The sequence below is a fragment of the Scophthalmus maximus genome, chromosome 17 (assembly GCF_022379125.1).
Source record: "Scophthalmus maximus strain ysfricsl-2021 chromosome 17, ASM2237912v1, whole genome shotgun sequence".
NCBI classification, from domain to species: domain Eukaryota; kingdom Metazoa; phylum Chordata; class Actinopteri; order Pleuronectiformes; family Scophthalmidae; genus Scophthalmus; species Scophthalmus maximus.
In genome coordinates, this window is record NC_061531.1 from 16,407,193 (window position 1) to 16,422,556 (window position 15,364).

Sequence of the window (15,364 nt, forward strand, 5' to 3'; positions counted from 1 at the left end):
GGGGTTTTGGGAAACACAATCGACATTTTTCACCATTTTATAGACAAAACAACTAATCGACACCACACACACAAAACAAAGAACGAGACTCTCACCTCAGATCAGGTTTATTGTAAAAACATAACAGCCAAGTAAAAGTAACAGCACAATTAAAATGAAACGACTAAACTGACATTTACTTAAAAGATTCCAGCTGAAAACCCCTAGTGCACAAAACCTGTTAGAAACAAAACAAAAGAGCAGCTGACGGCAACCAACCAAACAGACTGAGGTCAGGCACTTGGACAGGAGGACAGTTTGTGTGGGAAAATAAAAACACATTCAAAGAGGGAGAGGGAAAAAAACAGCGAGGATAAAAGGACACGAAGCCGAAGGACACAGCAAAAACACAGGTGACACAGCAAAAGTACTTCGGAAGACAGTTGAGCCGAATTTCTCGTCAACACAACAGGAAAATTAAATAATTTTAAAACCTCTAAAAAGTAACAACAATCTTTACGTTACAGTAACTAGTGCAGGAGTAACTGCCGGCATCTAACAGTCCTTCTCGCTCTTTTTCTTTCTTTAAAAAAGAATAAAAAATCCTTTTTGCAGTCGTCTCGTACTCGTGACAAACACAAACATTTAAAAAAAGCCGCTCGCCTTTTTCCCGCTTTGTCCGCGCTCAGATAACGTACCTGTCGTCAGTGCAAACTCTGGCGTCTGACGTGGCGACAGTTTTTACCCCCGTCACATCATCGTGTACACGACGGCAACAAAAAACACTTCCTATGACGCACTGTACAGGTTCAGCTTTCCAAACTACTCACGTGTAACAGTTACAACGTTTCGGAGGAGAAACCCCCCACGGTATTTTTCTGCTCTGAAATAGATTTTTTAAAATACGTCTGTTGATGAGAAGCAGTCTAACACTGTCCGAGTCCTACACACCGAGTACATTGCTGCTCTAGTATTGCAAATATCTCAACTCTCATGTCTGAAATATGTCAGTCTGTGCCTGTTTGGTTATATTACCAGCATTAAATGTGCATGATGACGATGAATGTTTGTGCTCTTTACTATGAGCAAGTAAATATGAGGGGAGACACCAATTAGACGTGTGTTGTTAGGATACACTCATGATCGTGTAACTGATAGTGGATTTTCTTCCTGCTCTGTGGTTCACATTCCCGGAGGTTACGGGTTGTGTCAAGTCAGAAACATTTGTATAAAGTTGTTAATATTGCTTTCCAAAAGCAAGCGGTTAACATTCACGCCACCAACCGTCGTCCTATGAAGGTCCGCAGAGAGAAGAGGAGGAGGAGGAGGAGGAGCATCCGCCCCAGAGAAGAAGAAGAAGCAGGAGGAGGAGGAGTGCATTAGTGGAAGGAGGTGAGGGTGAGTTTGGGGGGGGGGGGGGGGCTGGTCTTCCAAACTGGAATTATGGAACTGACTGGCGTGTGCAAAAAAATGGCCGTTTAAACGACAAGCGGTGCCCATTCACTCAGTTTTCGTCCATACTGGGTGAGACGAGGGAGCGAGAGCAACAAGGAAAGAGAGGAGAGTGGAAATTAGTTTAAAAAGGCAGGACATGTTTTTCTGTTGCTGTGTGAATTTCAAAGCTAAAGCTGCACAGCTTAGTTTTTAAATACGAATAAATAAATAAATCAGTCGTCATGTAAAGCTTCTCAGCTCCAGATGAAACAATCTGTTGGTAAAATGCTCAGAAACGGTTCTGATTGTTTAACAATCGTTTCAGTCGTTTTATTAAAAAAAAGAAAACCTTCAGTTCCTCCAATGAGGGAATTTAATGATTATCTCTAAACCATCACAAAATGAATGATCAGATCATCTCGAGAATGAAATTAAGATTGGTCTGAATTTCAAAAAAGCGTCTTAACAACAGTTTACTGAAGGTTTTCAGTTTAGTCACGACAAGATTTGTTTTATTTCTAGACAAAATCTTGGAGCCTCCAACAGGGGACTTTGGAAAACTGAAGCACATTTGTGTGAAAGCGGAACATGGAGCATTAGTGTTGTAGCACATACCTGAATATCAGTAAGCTCTTTGTGGAACCTCTTCGCCATATCTGGACCATTCTGCATAGTCGGGATCTGGTACGTCTGAGAGAGAAAGAGAAGAATAAAAATCAAATACAGGACATTTACTTCAAGACAAAGAATAGTCGCCCAAACATGCAGACGAGGACAAACTCCTACCTTTCCTCCGTAGAGGAGGCTGCCGACGGGACAGACCACGCAGGCCGTCCCAGCTCCGAACATCTCCAGGATCCGCCCGGCCTCCAGAGCCCCGAGCAGCTCCTTCATGTTCATCGAGCGCTCCGTCACCTTGAACTCGCCCTGGATCACGGAAACACAATGAGCACCGAACGGTTTCATGCAGCGTTGTTTAAAAAATAAAGAAAATATTCATCTGGGAAATTCAGAGGCGCACAGCATGAGAGCTGTTGGGAGACACTTTGGCTGGTCGTCTCACCCAGGATCTGGCGAGGTCCAGCAGCGACTGCCTGGTGACTCCTGGGAGAATGATGCCGTCCAGAGGAGGGGTCACCAACTCTCTCTCTGCAGACACACATTCATTAGATATTCCTACAATCGTATATGAACTCTGCAACAACAGGAAGACGTTTCGCCTGCCCCACAAAGACCTGTGGGCAGATCTCTGTGAGAGTCTGACCTCCTTGCTCGTTGTTCCAGTAGATGAAGAGGTTCATGGTGCCGACCTCGGTGATCTCCTCCTCCTCCCCGTACAGCCACAGCACCTGCTGACAGCCTCGCTTCACCGCCTCGTTCTGCACCATGATGGTCGGACCGTAGTTACTGGAGGAGAGGGAAACGGGGGGAAAGTTAGAATAAACTACCGACATCACCTTCCAAATATGCCGACCGCGCTATGCTTCCTCTACTGAAAGAAAACATTGTGTTATCTTTATCGCAGTGGAATGTTTCTCTGTTGCCAAGAAGACGGAGAAGAATGCAGCTCCTCCCAGATTTCTGCAAACGATACCTCCTGACTGTGACTGAATCTGATTTCAGTGAACAATGAATGATTCAACCACTCGCAACTGAGACTCGAGTGATGAGTTACACTTAGTTGTGGAAATTAATCCGTTTGTGTGTCGCAGCGCTCAAGCTGCGCAGAAACACGCAGCCTTGACCTTCTAAAGATTGGTTAGTAAAGGTGTTCTGTAAGTTTAGTGAGACAGGAAAAAAACGTAAATGTACATAAAACAAACTAAAAACTCATGAAACTATACGAAAAGTTAAGAAAAAAGCAGTTGTGTGAGACTCAAACCCACAAAAAGACGATACACACACAAAAGATCAACAACACTGCAACTACCTGTGACCACTAGCGCTTAATCTGGCCTGATAGTTGAAGTGCGTTTCATGCTGGTTGACGGGGGGGGGGGGGACACGACATTTTGTTGGCTTAGTGGGTCGAGTTATGTAACGGCACTGGATCAGAGCAGGTGTTGCTTTAGGAATACCAGAGTCAAGCGGAGGCGAGCTGTGTGGAACTAAGAGGCCATAACGGAAGGTTCCTCACTTTATTAACCTTATCTGTTGAATTATAATTTTTCAGCATGTTTTTTCTGACCTTGTTACTTTGATCACGTTCGATTTCCATCAACAAACATTTTTGACGCGTCACCGGTGCATCGACTCAAGTCAAACCAGTCGTATCGGTGATCGTGAACATTTCAGCCTCTGCGGTTTAAAATAGGCTGCGTATGTATCTGCATGGCAAGTAACACAACACCCACAGCCCCCCTCGCCTCCTCGGAAATCATATATCATCTGTTACAGATGCCTGATAACGATAATAACCTGTTCTTCTCTTGCCATGACAAGACAAAATGTCTTTGTTTGGAAAGGAGCTCCACCTTGTTTCACCCTCTCCTTTTTTTTGGCACCGATTCGACCTCGACACAGAGGGCGAGTAAAGATCTGGAACAGGTCCAGGGTCTGAGGAGAGAGCAGGAGGCCCTCCACCAGGAAGTACAACCAACCTTGAGCTCGTCACTAAGCTGAAGGCTGAGGAAGAGGCTTTATAGTTTAATATGGGGATATGGCGACAGCCCTACTTTCAGGCTACGAGTGAGGTCGCCATGTCGGGGGCAGAATTTATGATGATAATTGTTATTCGTTTATGTGCCCCCAAAAAGAGACATTATTAAGGTTGAAATGTGGAGGGGAAGAGTGACTGCAACTTGTGTGCACTCTTAAGTTAATGAGGCAAACTAACTGTAGCGGCAGGACACTCACCCTCCCATCTTGTAGGCCCCGACGCCTCCTTTCCACGCCCTGACAAACGAAGGGTCCGCCAGCAGAGACACGGGGTTGAAGGATCCCGTGGCAAAGTAGGGTCCCACGGGACCGACGATGACAAATATCATCGCTTCTCCAGGCCGAGACACGCCGAGAGACGGCTGGACGAGGGGGTGGGGGAGAGGGGCAGCAGGAAATCAGTGAGACAGACTAAATTCAGTCCTTTTCCAGACCCGGTGATTAGTTTAGCTGAGGCGGAAACCCGTCCACGTAATTAGGTGCATTTGACTGAGAACGCTTGTGTTCAAATAACAGTATGATTTTTAAAACGCTGCAGTTTCTACTAACGTCACTGCGTCTTTTGTTCACTGAAGCTCACCTCAATTCCAATAAACGTGGGCCTGATGTAGAGGCTGGCGTCCTGGGAGTAGGGGACCCACTCCTGGTCGAGCTCCACCAGCTTCCTGATGCATTCCAGCAGTTCGCCTTTGTCAAACAACTACAAGGAGAAAAGACGAGGGCTTTAGACCTTTATTTGCATTAAACTCTTTTTTTTCCCACTGGTTCTGAAAACTCAGTCGGACTCTGGGCAAATGAAGCCGGCTGCTTCTTCCTCCTTATAGATCATTACAAGTTTTTTGATCAGGTCATGTAAGTAAAGCATTATTTTCAAATTTAGAACTAGAACACTAGAACTAGAACCAATGATTAGTTTTTCCGATTGTCTGTATACAAATTCTCAAAAAATTCTTTAAAAAACCCTAAATGTTTCACATTTTTTGCTTGAAAAACGACAATTATTCACATAGTTGTCAATTATAGAATAGAGTAATTGTTAAGTTAACTTTTGCATCAAGGTTTTGTGTGTGTAGCGAGTCAAAAACTGTGATTGTTACCAAGCAGTTGAGTAAAACACCCAATAATTTCACAGTGTTGTAATTATAATGTAAGGTGCCAATCCCTGCGAGCTTAAATAAGAATTTAAGACGCAGTCAGATGAGAACAGTGAGAGGTGTGTGTCTGTGTTGGTTAGGACGCGTTGGCACAGGCACAGGAGAAGACACACACACCAGGAACTCAGTACGACTTCCTAACAGCAGCAGAGAACTTAACACTGTGCTTCAAGGCGAATGCTGCGGGGGGTTCCACCTGGTGTGTGCACGAAAAGGAGGTATTTGTTGGTGTAAGTGAAGAGCTAGAGAGTCTGTCTCTAAAGAGGCAAATCTGGGGAAATAACCGTCCAAGCGTAAAGATACCAAATATCGGCTTCAACACAAACACAACATGTTTTTTTGCGGTACGAACTCACGGGCAGGCTGCTTCTGTCTGCGCTCCGATGCATCCGCTCCATGTTCAGCATGGGTCTGAACAGGCGGACGTGGTTGTCGACGCCACGGAAAGCCTTCATGCCTTCAAAGAGCTGCAGAAAAAGAGCGGACAGAAACACATGACACTTTATCACTGGACAAGAAAACTCTGTGTCTGGTTAAATGAAGGCAGGCTGAATACATCAAAACGGGGGGGTCACGCTGCAAACCATGAACCACAACGTCCCCCGGTTTTAGTCTCATCTGTTCCATGTTACCTTTATAGCTGTAGCCCTTTTCATCGCACTTTACAAAGAATAAAATAAACCAATAATAATAAAAAAAATTGCGAGTTTTTTAAAAGAATGAGTTTGCTTCCTTTAAATCCTCTGACACGTCATTTCACAGCAGAGAAATAAAAAAACATTTAAAAAAAACACAGCTACCGATGTGATTGGTTTTCTGCTTCATGCGCCATCATCATCATCCGCTCACCTCTATGGAGTAGTGCAGTGACGAGCTGGCCGGGTGCAGTGACAGGTTCTGGAAGGGTTTGATCTGGGGGGCCTCCCAGCCGCCCTTCTCCGACCAGTTGATGGTCAACATGTGGTCGGAGAACTGTTTGCCGAACACCAGGGAGGAGGGGTCGGGCTTCGGCTTGCATGCCGCATTGTGTTCGATGCTGAGATCTGCGGCCTGAGATGACGGAGACGGACAACGGGCGACGGCGGAGAGAAAAGGAAAGTAGACGGGACGAGAGTAGAGCAGAGGAGGCCACAAATACGGCATTTGATTTTAAACCTGGTTATTATTATTGGCGGGGGCATGCTTTCACAGGTGAATTAGTGGAGCTCTGGTCAATTAAACACACAATAAATTAAGTTCAATTAAACTGAATTAATATATTACAACAGGCAGAGAGTGAGGGAAAGAAAGAGAGGGAGCAAAAGTTTTAATCATGGGCAACTTGAAAGTAAGTCACATCCTCATCTAGACACGAGGCGTGTACAGTCCGGCCAGACCTGCAAATCAAGCTCGTTGGGAGACAAAACCACGTGAGGAAGAAACAAAAACTTTAATGTTTTTTCCTTCGTTACCTTAAAGGAGCTGGCGAAACGCAGAGAGCCGATGGAAAAGGGGAGGGCCTGAACAAGTCGTCCATGGAGTGCCTGCAAAGGAAACACGACAATGCCCTTTACACAACAGTCACTTGTGGAAGTCTACGGACACTCGGTTGGCAGTTTATTCGGAACACCTATTTAAAACTGACACAATAGGATATCTCCAGCCTTTTGGGAACACACAGGGACACCGTGTGTGACATTGTGTGTTTGCTGAGTACATATACACGCGTATGTGTGTACACGCGTATAAATAAAAATGAATGTGTGTGTGGGGTAGTAAAACATGCCTGCAGGTGACAGTCGGTGCTAAGATCTCTTCTGTAAATAGAAGCAGGCACCTCCGTGAAACGTGGAATGCAAGGTGAGAGTTTCTGTGTGGGGACGACGACAAGGGGGCCGCAAAATATCTGCCAGCCAGGGAAAGGCAACAGGAAAACACCCGAGGCCGCCAACAACAACAACAATAATAATTGTCAAGTGGAAAAGTGCAACCAAAGGATGCACAACATAGCAACCCATCACTCTGCCTAGTTTTTCAGAAGCTTGCCGTTCTTGTCATGAGATGTAACAAAGGTTAATCCAAGAATTCTGCTCCTTTCATGTTGACGTCAAACATAAACATATTACATCAGCTGTGATACTATTTCAGATTGTTTAACATGTATGTGGATGAAGTGTCCAGGCTGGGTCCATACTTCAGTGTGCCAAGATGTTCTTATTGTACCAGCCACGTTTTCATATAAACAACTGTAGCCACGTGTGATGCAGTGCAGGGAAAAGTGTAGGTGATCCTACGGGGCTCTGCTGCAGGACTCCCCCCATGTGTGATGCATTTCATTGGGTGGATGATGTAAGTTTTGCCTCTATTACAACCACGAGCAGCTGCAGCTGCGTTCACATTCACTGTGACGTGTGAGACGATGCACGCATGAATCTGATGCATATATTCTACTAATCTATTTCTGGGGTTAATTTCCGCAGCCTGGAATTTTACTGAATTTAAATTAGCAAGTGCTAGCCACCTAGCATCCCAGCTAGCCGCAGCGTAAGCTAGCTAGCTTTAATTCATTACGAATATGGAAGGACGTATCAAAGGCATAGCATTGTAATAACATGCAATCGGCACATTCCGCACATATGCATCTTTTAAAAAGGAACTCCACGTGAAGAGTGTTGCTGCAGCCGTCCTGTCTCGCGCCAGACTGCGTTTACAAATCTGAACATTTAACCAACACTCGCTTACTACACTTGCACAAGGACACAGATGAATAAACTCACGACGTATTCGGCATTAATAGGATAGATGCTTCAATTCGGCAAACTGCTAATCTATCCAAGTGCGTATTTGAAAAAGAGGTAGATGTTTCGTCTGCAACCATCCATAAAAAAACGGGTGGAATGTGGCAAGCTGTGTGAAAAAAGTGATCACTTAAAAAAACTTGAATGTTATGAAACAAGGTCAAACTTGTCGGACGAATTTAGTATCGCAACTCGACGATTCACATTAGACAAAAACTCGTTTTTACAGTTATGTATTTTTAACTTATAAGAAGGATTCAATTAGTTCGCCCTTTTTTCGGGATGAGGTCTGGTTTTCATGTCCTTCCTGCCAACCCCTCGGCGCTGGCGGGACTCGGTGGCTTCGAGTCCCGTGTAAAGGCTGCCGCCTTCAGGGTGAAAGTGTTTCATCACTAGCGAGCCTTACTTATCTCGTAGCGAGGTGAATCATTTACCCAGACACAGACACAAAAGTAAACAGACAGTTTTAAAAACACATCACACAAAAACGTCGGTCAGTGAACTCACCGACCGGAGCGCTGCCATCTCCGTTACGTAATGACGATGACCCCGAATAAGCGTTCGTGCGGAAACAAAACTCAGCTCGGAGTCAGGTCCAGTTCCGCTTTGACATTCGAGACGCAGCTCAGCTGAGGGGGTGGAGTGACAAACCTGCCAGAAGAAAAGAAAAAGAAAATACCCCGAGGAATAAAGTCCTTTATCAGCAGCAACTTTATGTATTTCACATCTTATTTTATGCATTCATTACATGCATTCGTCTTATCACTACTTTGCATTTTTCTTTTTCTGGATTAATGATTTTGACAACACATGAACTGTTATGAAACCAGACAAAAGGGGGGAGGAGGCGCAAATTTTATTACATCTGGATCATAATATCGTCTTTGCATATCTTTTTATACAGACGTGACCTGAAAAAACGTATTATTGTTGGAATGCTGATTTTAATTGTCTGTGATTTGTATGTTTTTGTGAAAGCCCTTTGCGAAGCTGCTTCTGAAAGGTGCTATATAAATAAAATTATTAATATTATTATTAGATTTATGTCCGGTTTTGTTGACCAGTAAAGCCTCATTCAAGAAAAGTCAGTGGAGGCGTGACTGAAGACGTGACATGCCATTGGTGGACACCAGCATGCCCACAAGAGGTTATTGGAGGTCAAAGAGAACGACGCAGATTGGCCGAGCAGTGGGGTGTGAAACCGGGTTGGACCGGTTCCAGTTACACAGGGGGTCAAGGTGCCAGAAAAAAAAAAAAACACTTGCAAAAACCAAATGGATTAAATATAAACTTTATTTGACTTTTTTTTGATTTGCATCTTAGAAATATAACAAGCACAAGTTGAATGTGTACAATGTGAATTAGACAAAAAAAACCCTGCTCTTCCACAGATGCGAGGAGACCGTAGAGGTCGGGAGGGTCAGAACCAGGGGTCAGGTCAGGACGGGATCTGAGTCTTGATGCCGTAGTTGAGTTCGGCTCCTCCGCTGGCCAGCAGGTCGATCCCGGTGCAGAAAGTAGCATCGGCGGCAAGAAACAAGGCTGCCAGTCCGCACTCCACCTCAGTCCCCATGCGACCAATGAGCTGTTTGAGAAGAAAACGCGTTTTTACTCATTTCTCATTCCGGTTCAGTTTGTGGTTTCACACACCTCCTGCCTTCTGTTCATGTGAGTTTGTTTTATGCTAGAAGACTAGAGGAAATAAAATGCAGAAATAATACCTCATTGTTCCTCTAGATATGACAACACCAACTAATGACGTGGTTACTTTAAATGGGACAAAGTCTTATAACGATGTAAAAACCTCAAATGATAGTTTTTTTTTTTACACAGCCCAGTCAAGGGTTTTTGAATCTTTCCAGTATGAATAATGGAGTGCAAGCTCAGAATCTTTCTGCACCGCCTGTCCTTTGAGGGATGAAAAAAAAGCTCCGGTTTGCAAAGAGTCGTCCTGGGAACACCCTGCCGAAGAAACAGGGGCATTTACAACCCAACAGACAAACCACAGTGTGTGGTAGTTTGGATCATTAACACAACAATATTGCCACACAACAACTTGTAATGAAATGTGGTGTTCTTACTGGTCCCACTTTAGCAGAAATAAGTAGTTTCTGTGGGTGTGGGTGAAAAGCAGTGAACAGCAGCGAGAAGTGTCAATCGCCCCCTTTTACACGGTCTGTGCAAAGCGGGAATGTGGCGCTGTTGTTCTGGCATTATTGTTCTGCCTTTAAAACCAAATGCTAAGGTTCAGTGTGAAGAAGCATAACGGGAATGGGGGGAGGGGGTCTTCCGAGCAGGAAAATAGAGGGATCTCTGTGTAAACAGGGCTTTTATTTGTGTTCTCATCGACTGACGGACGATAAGACAGCTCCACAAAAGTGAAGCCATTTCATCTGGATCATCCCCCTGGTGGCTTGCTGCAGTATAGGTCATAATCCCTGCCTCCTCGTGTTAGTAGTCGGGTAGGTAAAATACATATTTACCAAAGGTTTCTGAAATTTGAGATGGTTCATAACACACTGATGTATGTTCAAATGTTAATTGTAGTTATTTGATGCTATAAAAACAGGGTGACACATTATGACTAACAGCTGAGACTGAGTCGCGATCGGTCGAGTACGTGAATCGGCAGGACCTCAATGCCGTGGCTCCACTTCACGAGCACTACTGCACTGACTCCAAATGATGTCACCGGCACAAGATGGCCGCCCCTTCCGAGAACATCTCACGACGGGTGAAGATATTCTAACTCTCTGTGACGTGGAAAACTAAACACTTCTACTCTCCATATTTTCATCCTCTTTCTGTGCCCAATGTGTTCGAGCCCCGTGTCCCTCTGTGAGAACGTACCTGCTGTTTTTCCCCCATTTTAATTGTGTCCGCAGCATCCGGAGTCAGTTTTGCTAGTTCCTCCCACAGAGGCGTCATCACGTTACCTGGAGAGAGGCTGCAACACACGGCAGTCAGTGTAATTACAACTACAAAGTGCACTAATAGATCTGGAGACAGCCTTGAAAATAATATCAACTTTGCATCAATTATATCATTTTAAAAGAGAAGTTAGTCCTTTGTGTCTTTTATTTTGTAGTAACTCTTCTATTCAAAGTTGTAAATTCCAGTATATCTTCTCAATTATATTATTTTTTTGCTGCAGATGTTGAAATGAAGGAAAGATATAAATTGACAATCCTGATAACCTCCCCCTTTTATATATATATATATATATATATATATATATATAGTAAAATAACTATGTACATTTACTCAAGTACTGTACAATTTTAAGATACTTGTATTTTACATATTTCCATTTTATGCTACTTTATACTTTTACTCCACATTCATCTCAGTTTCCCTGAAAGACATTTAACCTCTAAACTAACCTCTTAAATAACTGTTTGAGGCAACAAGGATTATCCAGTATTTTTTCATAATTAAAGAATTATATAACATTATGATTTAAGATTTATAACGGAATATTAATTTTAAAAGGAATTTGAGGGACAGTTTGATCTATAATGGAGTATTTTCTGTAGTGTTGTTCTGCTTTTACTTCCAGAAAAGCTCTAAATATTTTTTTCCAACACAGACAAAAGGATTTTTAAAAAAGCTAGAAGGATTACTTATTAAATTTAATCGGACATGTGATGAGAGTGAAGTCCACGGTGAGAGTAATAATCCTCATCCTCTGAGCAGAGATGAAGCCGAAGGACACAGGAAGCGGTTTGACTCACCAGTTGACTCTGACGTTGTTGCGACTCTCGTCCACAGCCATCGCCTTTGTCATGGATGTGATCGCCCCCTTGTGGAAAAGACATCACATTACAGAGTCTCAATCCTCTCCTCCCATTTCAAGAGTGAGCAACTGTTGCCCCGGTGATTAACTCACCTTGGTGGCGACATACGGTGCAGCATCCTTCTGCCCGAGGGTGACCGTCAAACTGGAAACATTGACGATGCTGCCTTGACGCTTCCGCAGGTACGGCAGCGCATACTGCAGAGAGAGAGAGACCTCAGATGAATTCAAACATCCTATATTGCTGTACATACATGTCTCTGTGGAAGAATAAATATTTGAATAAGAATTTGGATTTTATAAGCAACAACACAGTGGAACTTAAATACCACTGAATTCAGAGTGTTGAAATATTTAAAAATCTGATGTGGCCAAGAATTATTTATCAAGTGCATGAATTGACATCACACTTCTGTCACTCCTTCCCCTCAATATATAACATTACTTCACAATCATATCATCAAGTTAATCATTAAACACAGCGTGGACCTGTAGAAGCAGAAAAAGTGGATAGATAAAAGAAGGAAGGGACTAAACAATGAAAAGTTAAATGGGAATCACACAGAACATACTAGAGATTTTCCTTTTTGCTTAAATCACATTAAAAACACTTAATAAGTAGCGTTAATGCTGTGGCAGGATAAGGAAAACTATTCAAGACTTCAGACTTTTAATATCTTCCAAGGACCCTTAAATTAAATTAAGATCTTAATTTTAACTTGAACTTTAAAGACTTTTCTTTTGGTTAACAAGGTCGATTAAAGCAGCCAATGTTTTGTCTAAATGTTCAGATCTGAATATTTGCAATTTGAAGATAGTGCCCCCCCCCCGATATTTTACCCTTCAACTGTCAACCTGAATATGTGAATCTTCAAACAAACAAACAAAGATAATGCTAAATACTAAACTGGAAATTTAAAAAAAGAGGACTTCTGATTACTCAAATTCACATTTTTCCCCCAAAATAAAATACTTAAATTGACTATAAATACAGCGATGTTTAAACTTCAATATAATGTATTTATAGTCACGAGGGTCGCTGTGGCTAAGGAGTTGAGGGAAGATTACACAGCTGAGCAGAGGTGATTACTCAGCTCTTTTTTCCACTGGTTAAACAACCATTTGACCTTTTTCATGTGACCAAATGAAACAAACACTGTCAGCGTCTTTTCTGTCAGACAAACAACTTCTTCAATACGCCGATTTGTGTTTGACAACTGACTTTTATTGTTACACTGTCTGTTGTCTTTTGCTGGCCCCTCTTCAATAAAGGCATACAACTCTCCTAATAATAATAATAATAATAATAATAATGGAGGATTCAGTTTTGTTTGAAAGTCAAACCCTTACGGCCTTTCTGTCAGCATCTCAATGGGTTTCAACCAAATATTTGCATTGGAAATAAGTCTCTCGTGTTCACCCAACAACCAGGAAACATTACCTTAGAAGCCAAGAAGTAGCTGATGAGGTTCAGATTCAGCAGATCCCTAAACTCCTCGGCTGTGGTGTCGTCAGTAGTCTTATGAGGCGGGTCTGAGGAGAAAAAGAATACAAATTATGCAAAACGGAGGCCTCAAGTCGTCATCATCTCGGGGAAAAAATGAAGAAAGTGTGAGACTCACGCCACCCTGCGTTGTTGACCAGGCAGTCGATGTGTTCGTGATGCTCCACAGTGAATGCAATCATTCTCTGCAGAGACAAATCACACACTCGACGTTCAGACAAAGAACCAGAATAACCGGCTGCGACCGTAACCCACAGAGCAAGACAGACCGGCTTAGGTCGGCTTCCCCCACACACCAAGAGGTTCTGCTTTTCTCTCAGACGATTGCTACTTTCTAAAAGGGACTCAAGGGCTGGAGAGAAACAAAATACAATCTGGTGTTTTGATTTGAATAACAATGACAACAAAAAAAGATTTACAAAAAAAAGACAACTCAATTCACCTGAAAGTTAAACAATGAGGTGTTTTCTCTCAGGGTGTGAATGTTGTCAAAGCTGCTACACTAATGTTGACCTTAAGTTAAACAAACGGGACATCATAATGCAAATAACAAGATCTGGGCGTTCGGACCGCACAGCCTGTTTCGCCTAAGGCTGCACACTCCACCTTGATGTCATCCTCTTTGGACATGTCACACGGGACGAACGTGCACGACCCAGGCCCTGCCTTGTTCAGCTCTGCCTGCAGAGCCTCGCCGTCCGCACCTGACAGGAAGAGTGGGAAAAAAGTTGATTGTATGGAGTTGAATAAATAAATAACAGGCTGATTGTAGTCACATTTTAGGTTGAAATCTTTTTTCAGTATTCAGCTTTCACAAATTTGCATATATTAATCTGACGCAGTCTCCCCGAATAAATGATTCTCAATTAATACAAACGGAATAAAAACAAAGTTACTCACGTCCTCTTGCACAAAACACCACTTTGGCCCCATTCTCCACTAAAGCAGAAAAAAAAAATGTGTATATGAACAAGTCGGTGAGGCACCTTCCTTCAAACTTTACATTTATTTCAACAACCGTGAGAAATAAAATAAAAAAAAACAAAAAAGCACTGTACCAAACACCCTGACGATCCCTCTGCCGATGCCTTTGGATCCTCCGGTGACAACAGCGACTTTATCGTTGAAGCGGAACGACATTGTTGTTTCTTGTGGCGCTGATTGCGATTATAGTATGTTGAGGTGATAAAACAGGTCTGTGGGGTCACAACACTGGAACCCGTGACCTGCTTCCGTGTCGCCGACTGAGGAAGTCGAGCGCATATTTACTACCCAGACGGTCGCAACGTGATTGGTCGGGACTCACGGTAGACACGCGTTTCCGTTTCCTGTCGTACTGGCGGGAATTAATTGAAACTTCGCTAACTTAACAAAGTATTTGTGTTTTCCTTAACTCATCCAAAGTATGAAGGACAAAAACTGACATAAGTATAAATGAATACATAAATAAATAAATAAATAAATAAACACAAATAAATGATTAAATAAATAGTTTGCGATTAAAAAGGCAGTTTCTCTATTTCTTCATTTCTACATGTATTCATCTGTATATTTATTTCTGCATTATTCATTTATTACAACATTTATTTAATCCTACAAGTATTTTTTTTATTTATACTTCATTTTTTTGTCCTTCATACAAGAATGACAGATAATACAGGAAGTGTAGGCTAAAAAAATGAGAAGGGGGTGGTGTAATATAATTTCAATGCATTTCAAGAGTAAAGTCAAAATGTCCAGAAAAAAAGTTGAAAGGTCGAGGATAAAGTCAAAAAAGTTAAATCAGAAGATTCTTTAAAAATGTGCATATCAAGAATTAAGTTGAAAGATCGACAAAACATACATACATATATAAAACAACCACTATACTAATATTATCATCGTTGATATAATTATGTATGTATAGATATATGTATATTATTAACAATCTCATTACATCTATAAGTGTCAGTATTGTTATTGTCATTATAAGAACCAGTCTTTGTCGGCTTAAAACTGTTCCTGGTCTCTCTCTCTCTTCTCTCTGCTTCTTTCAACCTACATTACATTACATTAATTTAGT

General features: G+C 42.4%; 2 protein-coding genes across 2 annotated transcripts; both read right to left on the minus strand.

The window, feature by feature from the left end:
- Nucleotides 1-91: 91 nt before the first annotated feature.
- Nucleotides 92-8,659, minus strand: bcat2 (branched chain amino-acid transaminase 2, mitochondrial). Its single transcript, XM_035614928.2, has 11 exons — nucleotides 8,510-8,659; nucleotides 6,677-6,748; nucleotides 6,075-6,275; nucleotides 5,582-5,692; nucleotides 4,652-4,771; nucleotides 4,270-4,433; nucleotides 2,678-2,820; nucleotides 2,477-2,562; nucleotides 2,200-2,340; nucleotides 2,029-2,103; nucleotides 92-1,499 (listed from the first exon to the last, which is right to left on the minus strand). Exons 1-11 carry the CDS (start codon nucleotides 8,525-8,527, stop codon nucleotides 1,458-1,460), a joined length of 1,173 nt encoding a protein of 390 aa, XP_035470821.2. The 5' UTR covers nucleotides 8,528-8,659; the 3' UTR covers nucleotides 92-1,457.
- A 618-nt stretch (nucleotides 8,660-9,277) lies between these two features.
- Nucleotides 9,278-14,580, minus strand: hsd17b14 (hydroxysteroid (17-beta) dehydrogenase 14). The gene is made up of 9 exons (XM_047328017.1): nucleotides 14,361-14,580; nucleotides 14,203-14,241; nucleotides 13,909-14,006; nucleotides 13,421-13,487; nucleotides 13,240-13,331; nucleotides 11,892-11,996; nucleotides 11,737-11,804; nucleotides 10,853-10,949; nucleotides 9,278-9,587 (listed from the first exon to the last, which is right to left on the minus strand). Exons 1-9 carry the CDS (start codon nucleotides 14,440-14,442, stop codon nucleotides 9,441-9,443), a joined length of 795 nt encoding a protein of 264 aa, XP_047183973.1. The 5' UTR covers nucleotides 14,443-14,580; the 3' UTR covers nucleotides 9,278-9,440.
- Between the last annotated feature and the right edge of the window lie 784 nt (nucleotides 14,581-15,364).

Coding starts and splice junctions, on each gene's coding strand:
- hsd17b14 (XM_047328017.1), bottom strand. CDS start 14,442: ATGTCGTTCCGCTTCAACGATAAAGTCGCTGTTGTCACCGGAGGATCC. Junction 14,242..14,360: donor AGGGATCGTCAGGGTGTTTG/GTACAGTGCTTT, acceptor TTTCTGCTTTAG/TGGAGAATGGGGCCAAAGTG. Junction 14,007..14,202: donor GGTGTTTTGTGCAAGAGGAC/GTGAGTAACTTT, acceptor TCTTCCTGTCAG/GTGCGGACGGCGAGGCTCTG.
- bcat2 (XM_035614928.2), bottom strand. Junction 5,693..6,074: donor CACTGCACTACTCCATAGAG/GTGAGCGGATGA, acceptor CTTTTTCTGCAG/CTCTTTGAAGGCATGAAGGC. Junction 2,821..4,269: donor GGGGCCTACAAGATGGGAGG/GTGAGTGTCCTG, acceptor CCTCTCCTCCAG/TAACTACGGTCCGACCATCA.